Genomic DNA, 21,799 nt, shown 5'->3' with positions numbered 1-21,799 from the left:
CACTCAATTGTATTTACTGAGTGCTTACTGTGGGAGAATACAATATAACAATAAACAGACCCATTCCCTGCCCACAACAAACTCACAGTCTAAAGGGGGAAACAGACATTAATATGAATAAATAAATTACAGATATATACATATGTGTGTGTGAGTGTGTGTGTGCGCGCGTAGGTGCTTTGAGTGTGGGGGTTGCCATAACGAGGTTTCCGCTGTATTATTTTTACAACAGTGCGGTTGCCACCAGTTACCAGTATGTCTCTGTCTGCTGTTTCTCTTTTCCTTTCTCCACTTCCTGATTTAGATTTCTAATGCCCAGATTTTTGCCTTGGGAGCATTTTCACCTACCCCCCACCCCCAAAATAATAATTATGGTACTTGTTAAACACTTTCTAAGTGCCACTCACTGTACTAAGCATCTGTAAAATGAGGATTAAGGCTGTGAGCCTCATGGTTGGACATGGGCTGTGTCCAACCACACTGTCTTGTATCTACCCCAGCACTTAATAAAGTGCCTGGCACATAGTCAGTGCTTAACAAATGCCATTGAAAAAAAACCCTGGGGTACATACAAGATTATCAGGTTGGATACAGTCCATGACCCACACGGGGCTCACAGTCTAAGCAGGAAGGAGTAGTCCCCATTTTACAGATGAGGCAACTGAGGTCCAGAGACTTACTTAAGGTCACACAGCAGACAAGTGGTGGGGTCAGAATTAGAACCCAGGTCCCCTGGTTCCCAGGCCCACGTTCTTTCCACTAAGCCACACGGCTTCTCCTGTTCTGCTCCCATCCTTCCCAGCCCCAGTTTGTTTGTTTTTTTAATCCAAGAGCTGCTGGAAATACCACCGGAGCTGTCCTGATCACCCGAAGAGGTCCCCCTCTCTGGCCTGAGATAAAAGTTGACCTGTTGTGGATGAATCGTAGCTACTCTAACATTTCCTCTTATCTGTAATTTATTTTCGTTTCCGTCTCCTGTTCTAGGATGCAAGTTTCTTGAGGGTCGGGATCCTGTCTGTTAGTTTTATTGTGTTCTTCCAAGGGCAAGGCTGAGTGTTCTGCACACAGTAGACTGTAAGCTCCTTGAGAGCAGTGATGGTGTCTGTTATGTCTAACATATGTTCCCGAGTTCTCAGTCCAGTGCTCTGCAGGTTCCCATGAGTTTAGGGATTGGAAGAAGGAGAAGAAGAAGAAGAAGGAGAAGGAGAAGAAGAAGGAGAAGAAGAAGAAGGAGAAGGAGAAGGAGAAGGAGGAGGAGGAGAAGGAGAAGGAGAAGAAGGAGAAGGAGGAGGAGGAGGAGAAGGAGGAGGAGAAGAAGAAGAAGAAGAAGAAGAAAAGAAGAAGAAGAAGAAGAAGAAGAAGAAGAAGAAGAAGAAGAAGAAGAAGAAGAAGAAGAAGAAGAAGAAGAAGAAGAAGAAGAAGAAGAAGGAGGAGGAGGAGGAAGAGGAGGAGGAGGAGGAGGAGGAGGAGAAGAAAAGAAGAAGAAGAAGAAGAAGAAGAAGAGGAAAAGAAGGAGGAGGAGGAGGAGGAAGAGGAAGAAGAGGAGGAGGAGGAAGAGGAAGAAGAGGAGGAGGAGGAGAATTGTGCTATTTCTCAAATGCTTACTATGTGGTAACTGCTGTACTAAGCCCTGGGGTACATACAAGATAGTCAGATTGAACACAGTCTCTGTCCCTCAAGGGGCTCATAGTCTAAGCGGGAAGGAGAACAGGTACTGAATCCCCATTTTCAATGAAGACACTGAGGTACAGAGAAGTTAAATGACTTGCCCAAGGTCACACAGCAAGGATGTGACAGAGTGGGGATTAGAACAAGAGAGCTAGAAGACACAACTCCTGTTCGCAAGGAGCTGACAATCTTCTGTGTGCAGAGCCCTGAGCTGAACACTTGGGAGAGCACGATAGAGTTAGTGTAGGTGATCTCTGCCTTCTAAAATTCTAGCAGCAGAGACAGACACAAAGTAAATGAACAGCGTGAGGAAGGAAGAAGTGACTATGCGGAGGACGGGGTGCTTAAGTGGTATCAATCTCAACCAATCAATCACAGGCCTGGGAGTCAGAAGGTCATGGGTTCTAATCCCGCCTCCGCCACTTGTCTGCCGTGTGACCTTGGGCAAGTCACTTCACTTCTCTGTGCCTCAGTTCCCTCATCTGCAAAATGGGGTTTGAGACTGTGAGCCCCCTATGGGACAGGGATCGTGTCCAACCTGATTTGCTTGTATCCACCCTAGAGCTTAGCATTATAGCAATAATATTATTAGCAATAATGATACCATTATTATTGTTACTGAGCACTTTCTGGGTCGGGATCTGGGTGCAGAGCACTGTACTACATGCTCAATCAATCAATCAATCATATTTATTGAGCGCTTACTGTGTGCAGAGCACTGTACTAAGTGCTTGGGAAGTATAAATTGGCAACATATAGAGACAGTCCCTACCCAACAGTGTGCTCACAGCCTAGAAGGGGGAGACAGAGAACAAAACATATTAACAAAATAAAATAAATAGAATAGATATGTACAAGTAAAATAAATAAATAGAGTAATAAATATGTATAAACATATACATAGATATAGGTGCTGTGGGGAAGGGAAGGAGGTAAGATGGGGGGATGGAGAGGGGGACGAGGGGGAGAGGAGAGAGGGGGAGGGAGAGTGCTCAGGAGAGTACAAGGCAACAGGGTTGAGAGACACATTCCCTGCCCACAAGGAGCTTACAGTCTAGAAGTAATAGACATGTAAGTTGAGAGTTCCCCACTACTTAGACTCTGAGGGACAGGGATTGTGTCCACCGGATTAACTTGGATCTATCGCAGTGCGAAGAATGGTGCTTGGCACAGAATAAGTGCTCAAGGAATATAAGAATAATAATAATAGTGGTCCAGGGGTTGTGAGAGTGGAAATGCAGAGGTGGGAGTGAGGGGGACTCTGGAGAAGACAAGAACCTAAAGATTTTCTCCGATCTTCATTTTGTAATCTCCCCCCAACACTCCCTCCACCCAGCATTCTTCGTCTCCATTCCAGTTTAGGGTGTGCTCGGACGCCTCATCTTTCTCTCCCCAGTTGCATTAAAAAAAAAAAAAAGGACTGTGGCTGAATCCATCTTTCTCAATCCTGGGGGGTGGGGGCAATCTCTAATTCCTTTTCCCGTTTCCAAGCTCTTAAAAACTCCAAATGAAGCGTGTCTTTTTTTAATTGAAAAAGAAAAAAAAAGTCCCAGAACTGAAAGTCCAAACGGTCAAGTTTGTTATTGTTTTTTTCATAATGGTATTTGTTAAGTGTTTCCTACGTGCCAAGCACCGTTCTAAGCACTGGGATAGATACAAATTTATCAGGTTGGACACAGTCCCCGTCCCCCATGGGGCTCACGGCCTGAGTGTTGATTTAAGGTCCGAGCCAAGGTCGACGCATTTTCTGGTTTGCTTCTCCTCCGGGCCCCCTCTTATAAACTTCCAGCCCCCTTCACCTTCCCGCCCACACCTCCCTTCTCTCCAGGGGTAGTTTCACAAATGCACACAAAAAAAATTCTCATTTAGCGCCTGCCTCCCGTTACTTAATCGGCCCTGCCAACCTCTCTCCGGGTGAACTTTGTTGCTCAACGCCCAACTCCTCTCGGCTCGTGTGCAACGTCCATGGATTTAGAAACTCCGGGAGTTTAGGGGGCGGGGGGGGGAGGGATGTGGAGAATGGGGGTGGTGGTGGGGGGGAGGCGGAGAAGGGGAAGGGGGAGGAGTGGAGCCAGAGAGACTAAACCCTGAGCTTTAATTTTCCTTGGCTTATTGTCTGCAGTGATGCAGCTCGCTCTATCAACACGTTAGAACCCGTTCTGGCTGACCGGCTTGGGAGGCCAGCGCAGGCTGGGATCAGGAAAGATGGATATCGGTCCAACCAACCCCTCTCCTCTCCCCAGTTGGGTGATCGCTCCCCCAGTTTGGCCTGGCTCAACGTCCCCCCAAGACAACATCTGAACCGAGCCGACGGTGACCAAGAAGACCCTACCGTGCCCGCGGTCCATCGAGACCTTCGACTCTTCGTCTTATTTCATTATTTTTTTGTGTGTCACTTCAACCCCCCCCTCCACCACGACCACCATACGCACACACTTTCCCCGGCTCTCTCCCGGATGGGAAATCGGGGAAGATGGATCAGATCCTGCCAGGGTGGATGTCTCTCCTCTGGTTAACAGGTAAGCGCTCGCCTTTCGCAAGGACGAATCACTTTTTCGAGAATATATAACGGCGGCGGAGGTGGGGGGCTGCCTCCTGCTCACCCACCCGTCGCCCCCTCTTTCGGTGTTGGAAACTTCTTGGAATAGTGGTTCTAAGGAGGGAGGGGGCTGGGCCGTGAGCCAGGGCAGACGGAGGGATTTTCTTTCCAATAAGCGTCTCTCCTTCACCTTCCTTCTCCACTGTCATCTCTCCCCCTCTTCCCATCCTGCGAGGACCTCTTTCTCAGCCTTTCATAGGAGTTGGCAGCGCGGGGGGGTTGGTTCCCCAGCCCCCTTTGCCTTACTGGGGGGCTAAGGTTTGAGTTCGGGGGGCCACGGGGGAGGTGGAAGGAGGAGGCTCAAAGCTGAGCAACGCTCCGTTTGTTTTCCGACCTGGAAGTCCGTGGATTTGCTCGTCTGAGGCACTTGGAGGCTGAAATCTCCAGTGTGCTCAGTGCCTTGGGCATAGGGGAGACGCAATAAATGCTCAATAAATAACGACTGATTGATTGACAACAGGCCCATCATAAATCCTCATCCCCTCTTTCACACTCCCCCACCGCCTGCGGAGGACTTCAGAATAACCATAATAATAATAATTCTGGTATTTGTTAAGCACTTACTATGTGGCAGGCTCTGTACTAAGCGCTGGGGTGGGTACAAGCCAGTCGGGTTGGTCACAGGCCGTGACCCACATGGGGCTCACAGTCTTAATCCCCATTTTATAGATGAAGTAACTGAGGCTCAGAGGAGTGAAGGTCACAGAGCACAAGTGGTGGAGCCAGGATTAGAACCCAGGTCCTTCTGACTCTCAGGCCCGGGATCTATCCACTAGGTCATTCTGCTTCCTGGGGCTCCTCACTTTTAAGCGCTTACTTTGCGTCTAGCACAGTTCTAAATACTGGGGTAGATGCAATATCATCAGGTCAAACAACAGATAACTGTGCCTCAGTTACCTCATCTGCAAAATGGGGATGAAGCCTGTGAGCCCCACGTGGGACAACCTGCTTACCTTGTAACTACCCTGGTGCTTAGAACAGTGCTTGGCACATAGTAAGCACTTAACAAATCCCATCATTAGTATTAGTAGTAGTCCCTGACCCGTGTGGGGTTCATAGTCTTAGGAGAGAGCAGGGATTGAATCCCCATTTTACAGATGGGGAAACTGAGGCCCAGAGAAGTCAAGTGACTTTCCCGAGGTCACACAGTGCTCTGCACAAAGTAAGCACTCAATAAACACCATTGATTGTACTTGTATTTACCCCAGGGTTCAATACATTGCTTGGCAGGTAGCGAGTGCTTAAAAATATCACAATTATTATTATTATTATTATTATTATTAGAGCAGCATAGCCTTGTGGAAAGAGAAAGGGCCTGGAGGTCAGAGGACCTGGGTTCTAATCCAGTCTCTGCCACTCATCTCCTCCATTAGCTTGGGCAAGTCATTTAGTCTTACTGTGCCTCAGTTTCCACATTTGTAAAATAGGGATTCAATAACTGAACTTCTTCCTACGTAGACTGGGAACTCCAAGTGGGACAGGGACTATGTCTGACCTGAATATCTTGTATTGAATTAGGTTGTATCTACCCCAGCGCTTAGAACAGTCCCTGGTATATAATAAGCTCTTAACAAATACCATAAAAAACACAAAAAGGAGCAGCTTGGCCTAGTGGATAGAGCACGGGCCTGTGACTCAGGTGACCTGGGTTCCAATCCCGGCCCTGCCGCTGGTCTGCTGTATGACATCGGGCAAATCACTTCACTTCTCTGGGCCTCAGTTTCCTAATCTGTAAAATGAGAGAAGCAGCGTGGCTCAGTGGAAAAAGGCACGGGCTTTGGAGTCAGAGGTTACGCGTTCAAATCCCGGCTCCGCCACTTGTCAGCTGTGTGACTTTGGGCAAGTCACTTCACTTCTCTGTGCCTCAGTGACCTCATCTGTAAAATGGGGATTAAGACTGTGAGCCCCCCCATGGGACAACCTTGTAACCTCCCCAGCGCTTAGAACAGTGCTTTGCACATAGTAAGTGCTTAATAAATGCCATTATTATTATTATTATTATTATTAAAATGGGGTTTCTAAACCTGTCCTCCATCCAACTTAGCCTTTGAGCCCCATATGGGGCAGGAATTGTGTCTGACCTAATTAGCCTGTATCTACCCCAGTGCTTAGTACAGTGCCTGGCACATAGTAAGCGCTTAACAAATACCATTAACAAGTAGCAGTGATTGCTGGTGGCCCAGAAAAGTGTTGGGTCATTGGGAAGGGCCACAGCCTAGGGCTGCCTTAGATGCTTGCTTCCCCACCTGTTTTTTTTTGGCAGGGTTATGTTATTTGTTAAGCACTTACTATGTGCCAGGCACTGTTCTAAGCGCTGGAGAAGATACAAGGTGATCAGGTTGGCCACAATCCGTGTCCCACATGGGACTCCCAGTCGTAATCCCCATTTTCCAGATGAGGTAACTGAGGCCCAGAGAAGGGAAGCGACTTGCCCAAGGTCACACAGCAGACAAGAGGCAGAGCCGGGCCTAGAACCCAGGTCCTTCTGACTCCCAGCCCTGGGCTCTACCCACTAGGCCGTGAGGAGGAATGACAGGGGATGGAACAGACTGGTGCAGAGGACTGAGGAGGATTGGGCTACAGTTGAGTCGAGTTCAAATGAGGACATGGATTGGAGGGAGGGGGTGAGCCGGAGGAGGAGAGAGGGACCAGAGTGGTTCTCCGCTCCTCCTCTTGTCTGCCATGTGACCTTGGGTAAGTCACTTCACTTCTCTGGGCCTCAGTTCTCTCATCTGTAAAATGATGATTGAGCCTGTCCGCCCCACCTGGAACAGGGAATGGGTCCAACCCAATTTGCTTGTATCCACCCGGGCGCTTAGTAATAACAATAATAATAATAATAATGGCATTTATTAAGCGCTTACTATGTGCAAAACACTGTTCTAAGCGCTGGGCAGTGTTCTAAACGCTGGACACTGTTCTAAGCGCTAGTACAGTGCGTGGCACATAGTAAGCGCTTAACAAATACTATAATAATAATAATGTTGGTGTTTGTTAAGTGCTTACTATGTGCCAAGCACTGTTCTAAGCACTGGGGTAGATATAAGGTAATCAGATTATCGCACGTGGGGCTCGCAGTCTTCACCCCCATTTTGCCCAAGGTCCCACAGCTGACAAGTGGCAGAGCCGAGATTAGAACCCATGACCTCTGGCTCCCCAGCCCGGGCGCTTTCCACTGAGCCACGCTGCTTCTGTTGCTACAATACTACAATTATTATTATTATTGTTCTGGAGAGCTCAAGAGGCTCACCAATACGCCAGAATGGAGGAGAGAGAACCGTGGGAAACAGGAATTGGGGGCTCCAGGGGGGCGGAGGAGGGCAGGGAGGGGGATAGGTCTGTTGGGTAGGGACTGTCTCTATATGTTGCCAACTTGTACTTCCCAAGCGCTTAGTCCAGTGCTCTGCACACAGTAAGCGCTCAATAAATACGATTGATTGACTGATAGGACTGTCCCTCAGAACCCCTGGGAACGTCCAAGGGTTGGACGTTCCCCACAGCACCTGTATATATGTATATATGTTTGTACATATTTATTACAAGTTTGTACATATTTATTACTCTATTTATTTATTTATTTATTTTACTTGTACATATCTATTCTATTTATTTTATTTTGTTAGCATGTTTGGTTTTTTGTTTTTTTTCCTCTGTCTCCCCCTTTTAGACCGTGAGCCCAATGTCGGGTAGGGACCGTCTCTATATGTTGCCAATTTGTACTTCCCAAGCGCTCAGTACAGTGCTCTGCACATAGTAAGCGCTCAATAAATATGATTGACTGATTGATTGGAGGGGACCGAGGAAGGTGAAATCCAATCGGAACAAATTAAAATCCCCAAACAGCCCCATCACTTGAGGGGGGAAAACAGGCCTGGCACGTAGTAAGAGCTTAACAAACACCATAAAAAAAAGAAGTGGGGAGGGAAGAAAAATGAGTGAGGAAGAGACAGAGAGACGAGAGACAGAGGAGAGATGGAAAGGGGGAGTCAAATTCCTTAAAGCTTAGGATTGCATCAGCTTCCAAGAGGTTTTTCAAATCGAGGGGCCTTAGCACTTGTCTCTTTTGTTCCGACCTGCATTTAGCATTCAGTTTCATTAGCATAGCCAACCTCTCCTTTTAGTGTCTTTTTCTTGCCTCCCCCCCGTTTGACTATGAATCATCTAGCCGATGACTCTCTTTCCAAGCTTTCTCAGCTAGACGCCACCTCCCCCCCACCCCCAACCCCCACCAGCCTTCTCCTCTTCACCCCCGTGTCCTTCAGACGGAAGCCGTGCAGACTAGTGGAAATCATCATAATAATAACGATGGTATTTGTGAAGCGCTTACTATGTGCCAGGCACTGTTCTAACCGCTGGGGTAGATACGAGGTAATCAGGTTGTCCCAAGTGGGGCTCACAGTCTTCATCCCCATTTTACAGGTGAGGTAACTGAGGCACAGAGAAGTGACTTGCCCATAGTCACACAGCTGACAAGTGATGGAGCAAGATTAGAACCCACGACCTCTGACTCCCAAGCCCGGGCTCTTTCCGCTAAATCATCATCATCAATACTGTCTAAAATACAGTCTAAAAGACGCTAAACCACGTGAAAGGACCCCTGGGAATCAGAAGATGTGGGTTCATTCATTCATTCGTATTTATTGAGCGCTAACTGTGTGCAGAGCACTGTACTAAGCACTTGGGAAGTACAAGTTGGCAACATATAGAGACAGTCCCTACCCAACAGTGGGCTCACAGTCTAAAAGACGCTAAACCACATGAAAGGACCCCGGGGCCTGGGAATCAGAAGATGTGGGTTCATTCATTCATTCATTCAATCGTATTTATTGAGCGCTTACTGTGTGCAGAGCACTGTACTAAGCGCTTGGGAAGTACAAGTTGGCAACATATGTACAAGTTGGCAACATATATTAGGTTCTAATCCCTGCCCTGCTGTTGCCCGTTGGGTAACCTTGGGCAACTCACTTCTGTTCTCCGGGCCTCAGTTTCCTCATGTGTAAAATGGGGATTTAATACCGCTTCTCCTTGGGTTGTAGTGAACTCTCTCAAAGGCTTAGTGCAGTGCTCTGGAATCAGTCGCTGGTACTGGTTGAGCGCTTTACTATGTGCAGAGCACTGTACTAAGGGCTTGGGAGAGGACAATATAGCAGAATTGGTTACCTGCCCACAGGAGCTTATAGCCTAGAGGTTTACTTTCAATAAATACCACTGATCGATTGACTGATTGATTGATTTCTACTTAGAGTGGGAACCCCCTGTGAGACAGGGACTCTCTAATTTTATATCTACCTCTGGACTTGGCATATAGTAAGGGCTTAATAAATACCACAGTTATTTTATTTTTTTTGTTGGGGGTGTCTCGAAGCCATTCGAAACCATCCGGAGCCATCCCAGTAGGGGTCTTTTTTTTTATGTTTTCAATAGCATTTGTTAAGCACTTACTGGGTGCCAGGCACTGTTCTAAGCGCTGGGGTAGATACAAAATAATCAGGATGGACATAGTCCCTGTCCCACAAAGGGCTTACAATCTTAATCCCCATTTTACAGATGAGGGAACTGAGGCACAGAGGAGTGAAGTGACTTGCCCAGGGTCTCACAGCAGACCTTATTTAGAACCCAGTTCCTTTGACTTCTAGGCCTGTGCTCTAACCACTAGAACACATCGCTTCTCCGTTCAGCCCTTTCCCGAGGCTCAGACTCAGCCCAGCTAAAGTCCTGTATATATGTATATATGTTTGTACATATTTATTACTCTATTTTATTTGTACATATTTATTTTATTTTGTTAATACGTTTTGTTTTGTTCTCTGTCTCCCCCTTCTAGACTGTGAGCCCACTGTTGGGTAGGGACCATCTCTAGATGTTGCCAACTTGGACTTCCCAAGCGCTTAGTCCAGTGCTCGGCACACAGTAAGCGCTCAATAAATATGATTGAATGAAGTTCAGTGTGGATGGAAGTTATACGCCCCTTGCCTGCTGTGTGACCCTGGGCAAGTCACTTAACTTTCCTGTGCCTCTAGTCCCTCATCTGTAAAATGGGGGTAAGACTGTGAGCCCCATGTGGGACTGTGTCCAACCTGATTATCTTGTATCTGCCCCGGAGCTTAGTAGAATGCCGGACACATAGTAAGCGCCTAACAAATACCGTTAAAAAAAAAGAAGGTAAAGTTGGGCTGTATTTGGGGGAGATATACAGAAGAGGATTGGCTGCAGCCCAAGGGGGCATTTGAAGACTTTGTGGAGGAAAGGATGGGGACGGAAGGAGGGGGATGGATTAAGTTGGTGATATAGTCCATGGTCAGTAAATCCCGAGGCTGCTGGGAAACAGGCAACAATCGGTCAGTCATCATCATCAATCGTATTTATTGAGCGCTTACTGTGTGCAGAGCACTGGACTAAGCGCTTGGGAAATACAAGTTGGCAACACATAGAGACAGTCCCTACCCAACAGTGGGCTCACAGTCGATCCTATCTATCGGGTGCTTACTGTATGCAAAGCACTGCGCTTGGGAGAGTACAATAGAACAATAACAGCAAGGCATAGTAGACGGACCACAGGCCTGGGAATCAGAAGGTCCTGGGTTCTAATCCAGCTCTGCCACTTGTCTGCTATGTGACCTTGGGCAAATCACTTCACTTCTCTGGACCTCAGTTACCTCATCGTTAAAATGAGGACTGAGACTGTGAGCCCCATGTGGGACAAGTGACTGTCCAACCCGTTTGCTTGCATCCTCCTCAGCGCTTAGTAAAGTGCCTGGCACGTAGCACTTAATAATAATAATAATAACGATGGCATTTATTAAGTGCTTACTATGTGCAAAGCACTGTTCTAAGCGCTGGGGAGGTTACAAGGTGATCAGGTTGCTAATAGATACTATTATGATTATTATTATTAGCCCCAGGCCAGGAGCGGACCTGCCTCCACTGATCGATGTGTCTGGGGCATTCCAGGTCGGAAAGCCGGCAGATCTCTCAGGGTCAATAATAAAAATAATAATAATAACGATGGTATTTAAGTGCTTAGTAGGTGTCAAGCAATGTTCTAAGCTCCGGCGTAGATACAAGCTAGGTTGGACACAGTTCCTGTCCCACTTGGGGAACCCCCATTTTACAGGTGAGGGAACTGAGGCCCAGAGAAGTGAAAGGACTTGTCCAAGGTCACCCAGCAGACAAGTGGAAGAGCCGGGGTTAGAACTCAGGTCCACCTGATTCCAAGGCCCGGGTTCTATCCTCTATGCCACGTTGCTTATCCACGTGGGTTCAAGCCCCTCATCCATCCTTGTCTGCCCACCCCCTCACCCCGGCCCTGTCTCCTCCGCCCCTCTACCCCAACTCCTGTGTCCCTGCCCCTGGCTTGTCTCCACATGGAGCCAGAAACATCCCCAAGGACTGGAGAAAGTCGAGTGGACAGAACTGAGGCCGGGTTGTGTGTGGGAGAAGTCGTGGGGGTCCTGACTGATGGTGGCGGGCCGGGGGGTGGCCGGGGCTTCAATTCAGACTCTGATTCTAGCAGGGAAGCCGAGAGAGGAGAATAAGGAACCTCAGCACAGACCGATCGATGAAACCAGGCTCGAGAGGGCTGAGAGGCAGTCAGGGCGGATTGAAGAAATGCGACAGAAAATCCAATTTCTCCCCACCTCTCTCCTTGAGCTGGGCCGCGAGAGTCCAAGCCAGCTCTACCCTGATTCTTTCAGTCGGCGTCTGCCCCTAATTCCTCCGCCCTTCGGTGGCAGGGTCGGGATTTCTCTCTGACGGGTGTCGAGCCCCGTGATTTCTTCGGGTAACTGTCTGGCTTCCGGTTGGTTCTCCATCCGTTTGGTTTATTTCCTTCCCCGCTCCCGCCTCTTTTTCTAAACGCTTGCAGCTGCTCTTCTAGCAACAGGTTTCCTGCGACTGCCGGAGGGCTTAGCGTTGCCTCCAGCGGGTCTGTTTCGGGGAATACAGACCCCGGTGGTCTTGGAGAAGCACTGAGGCTAGATCAATCAATTCGTCAATCAGTCGTATTTGTTGAGCACTTAATGTGTGAGCACTTTGGAGAGTGTGTTCTAAAAGAATTGGTAGTGAAAAAAGCAAGGGCCTGAGCGTCAGGGGACCTGGGATTTAATCCTGGCTGTGGCCCGTTGGGTGACCTTGGACAAGTCACTTCATTTCTCTGGGCCTCAGTTTCCTCATCTGTTAAGTGGGGATTCAATCCCCATCCTCAATCAATCATATTTATTGAGCACTTACTGTGTGCAGAGCACTGTACTAAGCGCTGGGAAAGCACAAGTCGGCAACATATAGAGACGGTCCCTACCCAACAGTGGGCTCACAGTCTAGAAGGGGGAGACAGAGAACAAAACAAAGCATATTAACAAAATAAAATAAATAGAATAGATATGTACAAGTAAAATAAATAAATAGAGTAATAAATACGTAAAAACATATATACATATATTTTTAGACTGTGAGCCCACTTTTGGGTAGGGACTGTCTCTATATGTTGCCAACTTGTACTTCCCAAGCGCTTAGCAGTGCTCTGCACACAGTAAGCACTCAGTAAATACGATTGATTAATTGATTGATATACAGGTGCATCCTCCTTCCTAATGTGGACCTCATGTGGGACAGAGATCTCACATGATCACCTTGTATCTACTCCAGTGCTTAGAAAAGTGCTTGATACATAGTAAGCACTTCACAAATACCACAATTATTAATACTGCTAATAATCATAATGATGAACTATCTCAGCCTCATCTTGTTTTCTTGGACCTGGGGCTGAGCAGTGAGGATTCATTCATTCATTCATTCAGTCCGTCGTATTTATTGAGTGCTTATGGTGTGCAAAACAGTGTACTGAGGATGTTTCAGATATATAGTAGCGCAACAGAGTCTCTCTCTCTCTCTCTGTGCCTCCTTTAAATCGGGCTTGAGGGGACAGGTCTGACTCTCGCCGCCTCTGGAAGGGACTGGGGAAAACCCTTTAAAAATATGAAAGGGCTATAAACAGTTCAGCGTGGTTTTAGAGATGTGTAATAATAATAATTGTGGTATTTGTTAAGTGCTTACTATGTGCCAAACACTATGTGCTAAAAGGGAGGAAGGCGGGAGAAAGGAAGGGAGGGAGGGAGGGAGGACAGATGGATGGGTGGATTCTCCAGGGGCTCGGGGAAGATCTGGAACTCATTCCTCTCCTTTGCATCCTGATTTCACCTCTAAGTCTTTGGAAATGAAGGAAGAGGACAGGAACAGATCTGCTTTCCTGCAGAGATCCAGTCCCTTCCCATCCAGGCTTGAGAGGACAGGTCTGACTCTCACCTCCTCTGGAAGGGACCGGGGAAAACCTTTTGAAAACATGAAAGGGCTATAATCAGTTCAGTGTGGTTTTAGAGGCTGCTGCCCTGAGTCCTCAAAGAACCCCGTGCAGCTCAAGAAACTGCCCGTTATCGGGGTATCAGCCTGGGAAGTAGCATGGCCTAGTGGAAAGAGCCCGGGCCTGGCACATCAGAAGACCAGGTTTCTAATCCCAGCTCTGCCACTCACCTGCTGTGTGGCCTTGGGCAAATTACTTCACTTCTCTGGGCCTCAGTTTCCTCATCTGTAAAATGGAGGTTCGTTACCTGCTCTCCCTCCTGCTGAGCCTGTGAGCCCCATGTGGGACGGGAACATGTTTCCAAATTGATTAACTTGTATTGGCAACATAGAAGAGTGCTTGAAACAAAGTCAGCACATAATAATAATAATAATAACAATAATAATAATAATAATAATAATAATAATAATAATAATTGTGGCATTTGTTAAGCACTTACTATGTGCCAGACACTGTACAAAGCGCTGGGGTAGATACAAGCAAATCACTAGGACCAACCACTTTCGATGGTAGTTTCACTTCAGGTGGATGTCTATTGGCCTGCTGCCAATTCATTCAATCAATAATATTTATTGAGTGCTTACAGTATGCAGAGCACTGTACTAAGCTTTTGGGAGAGTAATAATAATAATGATAATGTTTTTTGTTAAGTGCTTACTATGTGCAAAGTACTGTTCTAAGCACTGTAGGGTAGATACAAGGTGATCAGGTTGTCCCACGGGGGGCTCACAGTCTTAATCCCCATTTTCCAGATGAGGTAACTGAGGCACAGAGAAGTTAAGTAACTTGCCCAAAGTCACGCAGCTGACAAGTGGAGGAGCCGGGATTAGAACCCACAACCTCTGACTCTCAAGCCCGGGCTCTTTCCACTGAGCCACGCTGCTTCTCTAACCACAATACAACAATTCACCAACCCCAGATCTGACTAAAGACAGTTGATAAATAAATAGATAATGAGATTCCTGATTGCACACTCCCAGATGAGAAATCACACTTCTTCTAGACACTGTGAAGGACTTATTGCTCAAGATAAAAACTAAAATAAAAAAAAAAAACCACACCAGATATATCCGAGACTGAGAAAAAGAAGGCTTGGGGAGTGTGAAGAATGTGTGATAATCCACTCATGCAATTCATTCATTCAGTCGTATTTATTGAGCGCTTACTGTGTGCAGAGCACTGTACTAAGCGCTTGGAAAGTACAATTCAGCAGTAAAGAGAGACAATCCCTGCCCACAACAGGCTTACAGTCTAAAAGAGGGGAGGTAAGACTCGGCAGGAATAGAATGCAGAGCTGTGGGGAGAAGAGCAGGTGTGAAGCAAGTTTCCTGTGCATTTGGATAATAATAATAATGATGGCATTTGTTAAGCACTTACTATGTGCAAAGCACTGTTCTAAGTGCTGGGGAGGTTACAATAATAATAATAATAATAATAGGGTTTGTTAAGCGCTTACTATGTGCAAAGCACTGTTCTAAGCGCTGGGGAGGTTACAAGGTTATCAGGTTGTCCCACGGGGGACTCCCAGTTTTAATCCCCATTTTACAGATGAGGGAACTGAGGCCGAGAGAAGTGAAGTGACTTGCGCAAAGTCACACAGCTGACCGTTGGCCAAGCCGTAATTTGAACCCACGACCTCTGACTCCAAAGCCCGTGCTCTTTCCACTGAACCACGCTGCTCAGGCGCTTGCTATTCACCCCACCCTCAGCCCCGCAGCGTTTGTGTCCATATCCATAATTTATCTTATTGTCGTTCTTCCCCTCTAGACTGTGAGCTCTCTGGTGGCAAGCAACATGTCTACCCACCCTGTTGGATTGTACCCCCTTGGCCACTTAGTACGGTGCTCTATATGCAGTAATCCATCAATCGTATTTACTGAGCGCTTGCCACGTGCCCATTACCGTTCTAATCATCAATCGTATTTATTGAGCGTTTACTATGTGCAGAGCACTGTACTAAGCGCTTGGGAAGTACAAATTGGCAACATATAGAGACAGTCCCTACCCAACAGTGGGCTCACAGTTCTAATGCCGGCTCCCATGCTTGTCTGCTGTGTGACCTTGGGCAAATCTCTTTGCTTCTCTGGGCCTCAGTTCCCTCATCTGTATAATGGGGATTAAGACTGTGAGCCCCACGTGGGACAACCCGATCACCTCGTATCCCCCTCCAGCGCTTAGAACAGTGCTTTGCACATAGTAAGCACTTAACAAATGCCATCATTATTATTATTATCTGCAAAACGGGGGTTAAGACGGAGAGCCTCATGTGAGACGTGGCATGTGGCCAACATGATTAGCTTGTATCTACCCCAGCACTTAGAACAGTGCATGACACATAGTAAGCACTTAATAATTATGGTATTCGTTAAGCGCTTACTATGTGCCAAGCGCTGTTCTAAGCGCAGGGGTAGGTACAAGCTAATCAGGTTGTCCCACGTGGGGCTCACAGTCTTAATCCCCGTTTTACAGATGAGGGAACTGAGGCACAGAGAAGTTGAGCGGCTTGCCCAAGATCACACAGCAGATGAATGGCAGAGGCGGGATTAGAACCCTCGTTCTCTGACTCTTACCACTAAGCCACACTGCCTACCATCATTATTATTATAGAAAGGAGATAATATGATATTGAATGTCCAGTTCCACACCTGAGGAGATAATGATAATAATAATATTCAATAATAATATTGAATGTTCTGTTCCACCCCTCAGAGGATAAATGAGGTCATGACTATAATAATAACAATAATGATGGCATTTATTAAGCGCTTACTATGTGTGAAGCACTGTACTAAGCGCTGGGGAGGTTACAGGGTGATCAGGTTGTCCCACCCAGTCTTCATCCCCATTTTACAGATGAGGTAACTGAGGCACAGAAAAGTTAAATGACTTGCCCAAAGTCACACATCTGACAACTGGCAGAGCCGGGATTTGAACCCGTGACCTCTGACTCCAAAGCCCGTGCTCTTCCCACTGAGCCATGCTGCTTCTCTATACCATCCTGAGCTGCCTGGAGAAAGTTCCTTTAGCTACGAAAGCAATTATTTTTTATTTTCCTGGGTCCCTTTAGACTAACCTGCTGTTTAAATACAAGTCTGAGTCACACCCATTCACGTAAGCAGCCAGAGGACTCTGAAATCGCACAGAATGATTGGACTCAAAGCATTTCTTTGGGAAATAGATGACACAGATCGTGTTCATTATCTCCCATTATCAGTTCTAAATGCGCTACCGAGTCGGAGTTGAGTTCCGTCCTCATTTTTATAAATAGGGCGAAGCGAGCCTTGTTGATCCTTGCTACCAAATGTTTCATCTTGGCCTCTTCTCCTCCCTACAGAACAGATGCTATTCTCTGAGCCCAGTTACTTGCGAAGTCGAATTCAAGGGGAATTGGCCCAAATGGAAGAGTATAAAATTGGATTTTTCCTCCTCTCAGCCTTGCCTCCTCTCTCCTCCTGGTTCCTCTTTTCTCCACCCTCTCTCAATGAAAGCATTCAGTACAGTACTCTAAATGCAGAAGCTGCCCAATAAATACAACTGATTGATTATTTATTTTTGCTCACATCTGCCTCTTCCTCTAGGCTGTGAGCAAGTTGTGGGCTAGGAATGGGTTTACCAACTCTGTCCTGTTGTCCTCTCCCAAGTGCTTAGTACAGTGCTGTGCGCACAGTAAGTGCTCAATAAATACCATTGATTGATCGATTGAAACCCTCTGAATTATTTTACTTTGTCATTCTCTGAATCCTGCTTTATCTTCTTGCTCTTTAGTCCTATATCATCGTATGTGCTTAACAAATACCATAAAAAAGTTCATCTCGCCATCACTAACTGCGTAGTCATTATCATCGTCATCATCATCATCATCATAACAATGTAAGTAAGGATAGATCAGAAAAATAACTTTGATAATAATGATGGTGTTTATTAAGTGCTTAATGTGTGCTAAGCTCTAGGGAGCAGATACAAGCAGTTTTTTATGGTATTTGTTAAGCGTTTGCTATGTGCCGGGGATTGTTTTAAGCGCTCGGGTTGATAAAAGGATAATCAGGTTGGACAAAGTCCTTGTCACCATCATCACCATCAATCGTATTTATTGAGCGCTTACTGTGTGCAGGGCACTGTACTAAGCACTTGGGAAGTACAAGTTGGCAACATATAGAGACAGTCCCTACCCAACAGTGGGCTCACAGTCTAAAAATAGGACTAAATAGGACTCACAGTCTTTATCCCCATTTTACAGATGAAGTCACTGAGGCACAGAGAAATGAAGTGGCTCGCCCAAGGTCTCGTGGCAGACAAGTGGCAAAGCCGGGATTGTAACTATGGTATTTTTTTGGTTGTTAAGTGCTTACTAAGTGCCAAGCACAGTTCTAAGCGCTGGGGTAGTCACAGGGTAATCAGGTTGTCCCCCGTGGGGCTCACACTTTTAATCACCATTTTACAGATGAGGTAACTGAAGCACAGAGAAGTTGAGTGACTTGCCCAAGGTCACACATCAGATGAGTGGCAGAGGCAGGATTAGAACCCATGTCCTGTGACTGCCAAACCCATGCTCTTTCCACTCAGCCACGCTGCTTCTCATATCATCATCATCATCATCAATCGTATTTATTGAGCGCTTACTATGTGCAGAGCACTGTACTAAGCGCTTGTATGAGATCAGAGATCATGTGAGATCTCATCTGAGATCAGAGATCCTCCCCATCGCCCCCCTCCCTCCCTCGGCCCTACCCCCTTCCCCTCCCCACAGCACTTGCATATATTTGTACAGATTTATTACTTTATTTATTTTACTTGTACATATTTACTACTCTATCTTATTAATGATGCGCATATAGCTATAATTCCATTTATTCTGACGGTTTTGACATCTGTCAACTTGTTTTGTTTTGTTGTCTGTCTCCCGCTTCCAGACTGTGAGCCCGTTGTTGGGTAAGGGCCATCTCTATATGTTGCCGAACTGTACTTCCCAAGCACTTAGTCCAGTGCTCTGCACACAGTAAGCGCTCAATAAATATGACTGACTGAATGAATAAATGAATTATGGTGACCTCATAGGATGTTTCCAACTAAATCGATAAACTGGATATAAACAAATCCCTGGCAACCACGCAAGAGTTCCGAAGGAATTCACAGAGGAACTTACTGTTACAAGGAGCTAGTGAAAAGGAAGATAGGCTAATGTAATGCCCATCTATAAAAAGAATTCCAGATCTGATCCTGGGAATAATAAACCACTAGACGCCTTATGTCTACCCCTGGTAAATCAGGAGAACTGATAAGTAAATTGAGGCTCAGTGTGTACTTTGGAAATCATGGTCTGTTGGAGGAAAAGCAATGTGGTTTGTGTAGGGGAGAGATGGGGAGAGAAGGGAAACAGTAGGGAAGCAGCCTGGCCTAGTGGAGAAAGCACGGGCCTGGGTTCTAATCCCACTCCGCCACTTGTGTGACGTGGGCAAGTCACTCTGTGGGAAGCAGCGTGGCTCAATGGAAAGAGCCCGGGCTTTGGAGCCAGAGGTCATGGGTTCTAATCCCACTTGTCTGCTGTGCGACCTTGGGCAAATCACTTCACTTCTCTGGCCTCATCTGTAAAATGGGGATTAAGACTGGGAGCCCCACGCGGGACATAGAGTGTGTCCAACCTGGTTAATTTGTGTCTACCCCAGCGCTTAGTACAGTGCCTGGCACACAGTAAGCGCTTAACTAATAGACTGCATCATTAGACTGTGTTTTAGACTGTGAGCCCACTGTTGGGTAGGGACTGTCTCTATATGTTGCCAACTTGTACTTCCCAAGTGCTTAGTACAGTGCTCTGCACACAGTAAGCACTCAATAAATACGACTGATTGATTGATTTATTATTATTATTTCTATTCACTTTTCTGGGCCTCAGCTACCTCAACTGGAAAAATAATGATGGCATTTATTAAGCGCTTACTATGTGCAAAGCGCTGTTCTAAGCAAAAAAATGGGGATTAAGACCGTGAGCCCCATGTGGGTCATGGACTGTATCCAACCTGATTGTCTTGCATCTACCCCAGTGCTTAGTACAATGTCTGGCACATAAAAGGCGCTTAACAAATACCATGAAAAACAGGAAAGCCAAGTTCATTGGTGGGATCATCAGATTATAGTTTTCTTCCCTCAACCGTCGGTGAGTCAGACCCACCCAAATAGAAAGGGACCAAAAACGGAGCAGTTGTACTGTGTGCAGAGCACTGGACTAAGCACTTGGGGAGTTCAATACAACAGAGATCATGGACATGTTTCCCTCCCACAGAGAGCTTACAGTCTCAATGACCCTACTTCTCTGGGCCTCAGTTTCCTCATCTGTAAAATGGGTGCTTAGACTGCAAGCCCCGTGCGGGACAGGGCCTATGTCCAATCTGCTTATCTTGCATCTACTCCAGTGCTTAGTACAGTGCTGGACACATGGGAAATGCTTTTTTCAAAATGGTATTTGTTAAGCATCTACTATGTGCCAGACACTGAACTAAGCACTGGGATAGATCCAAGCTAATCATTATCAATCGTATTTATTGAGCGCTTACTGTGTGCAGAGCACTGTACTAAGCGCTTGGGAAGTACAAATTGGCAACATATAGAGACAGTCCCTACCCAACAGTGGGCTCACAGTCTAGTTCATGGCCTGTGTGGGGCTCACAGTCTTAAACCGCATTTTACAGATGAGGTAACTGAGGCACAGAGATGTTAAGTTATTATTATTAATAATAATAATAATAATAATAATAATAATATTTGTTAAGCGCTTCCTATGTGTAAAGCATCATATTCATTTATGTCCCCCCACATCCAGACTATAAACTCATTATGGGCAGGGAATGTGTCTGCTAATTCTGTTATATGGTACTCTCCCACATGCTTAGTACAGTGCTCTGACATAGTAAGTGCTCAATAAATACGATTGATTGACCCACCCAAGGACACATGGTGGATTTAGGATTAGAACCCAGGTCCTCTGACTCCCAGGCTTAGATATCACAATTATTATTATTATTATTATGTTATTATTATATTATCACATATATTATATAATAATAATGGCATTTGTTAAGCACTTACTATGTGCCAAGCACCGTTCTAAGCACTAGGGTAGATGCAAGCTATTCAGGTTGTCCCACGTGGGGCTCACAGTCTCAATCCCCATTTTCCAGATGAGGTAACTGAGGCACAGAGAAGTGCAGTGACTTGCCCAAAGTCATACAGCTGACAAGTAGCGGAGCTGGGATTAGAACCCATGACTTCTGGCTCCCAAGCCCGTGCTCTTTCCGCTAAGCCATACTGCTTCTCCTCTTATTTTTATGAATGGCAGGGACCCCCACAGTGCTTAGTACGGTGCATTGCACCCACTGGGTTTTCACTAGAGGCTGTTATTTTGACTCTTGAATCCATCACTTTCTATCGATTCTCGGAGTAGACGCTCTCCTTGTCTGCCAACTCAGAAAGTCTCAGATTCACCGCAGCGTCAGATGATTTAATTTAATGTCTCACTTTCAAATTAATGTTCGGAAACCCTCTCCTCCTAAAAAACTGAGAGAGTCTGGTTTCTCATCAAATTTAGCATTTAGTTCTGAATCACAGGAGACCGCAAGGTCAGATGGAAAAAAAAAAAGAGGGGTAGCCCTGAATCTTATTCATTCATTCATTCAATCGTATTTACTGAGCGCTTACTGGGTGCAAAGCACTGTATTAAGCACTAAGCCCTGATCTTGGTGACTCGGAGAGATGCTGTGAGGATGTAAACTTGTATGGGAATCAATTAATCTATCAGTCAGTGGTATTTATTTAGATTTTAATGGTATTTAAGTGCTTACTTTATGCCAGGCATTATACTAAGGGCTGGGGTAGATGCAAGTTAATCATGTTGAAGACAGTCCCCGTCCCACGTGGGGCTCACAGTCTTAATCCCTATTTTACAGGTGAGAGAACTGAGGCGAGGAGAAGTTAAGTGACTTGTCCAAGGTCACACAGCAGACAAATGGCAGAGCTTGCTCTCTTTGTGCAAGGCACTATAATAAGAGTTTGGGAGGGGGAGGAACCCAGCTGGAAGACACCTTCCCTGCCCACACAGAGCTTGCAGTCTAGAGGGGGAGACAGACATTAGTCTAAATAAAGAAATTACGGGTCTGTACATAAACGCTGCACAGCTAACAAAACAA

At 46.2% G+C, this 21,799-nt stretch overlaps 1 protein-coding gene across 4 annotated transcripts in view; it reads left to right on the top strand.

Moving 5' to 3' along the window:
- Positions 1–3,770: 3,770 nt before the first annotated feature.
- The window catches only part of ILDR2 (immunoglobulin like domain containing receptor 2), a 67,280-nt gene continuing 49,251 nt past the window's right edge, over positions 3,771–21,799 (top strand). For all 4 annotated transcript variants that reach the window (XM_038758033.1, XM_038758032.1, XM_038758031.1 and 1 more), the window contains exon 1: positions 3,771–4,187. In XM_038758033.1, coding sequence (XP_038613961.1) covers positions 4,142–4,187 — 46 coding nt within the window. In that variant the 5' untranslated portion in view covers positions 3,771–4,141. The remainder of the gene's footprint in view (positions 4,188–21,799) is intronic.

The sequence above is a fragment of the Tachyglossus aculeatus genome, chromosome 16 (assembly GCF_015852505.1).
Source record: "Tachyglossus aculeatus isolate mTacAcu1 chromosome 16, mTacAcu1.pri, whole genome shotgun sequence".
Lineage (NCBI taxonomy): Eukaryota > Metazoa > Chordata > Mammalia > Monotremata > Tachyglossidae > Tachyglossus > Tachyglossus aculeatus.
Note: the sequence above shows the minus strand (reverse complement) of the source record. Positions and strands in the feature narration are given on the sequence as shown.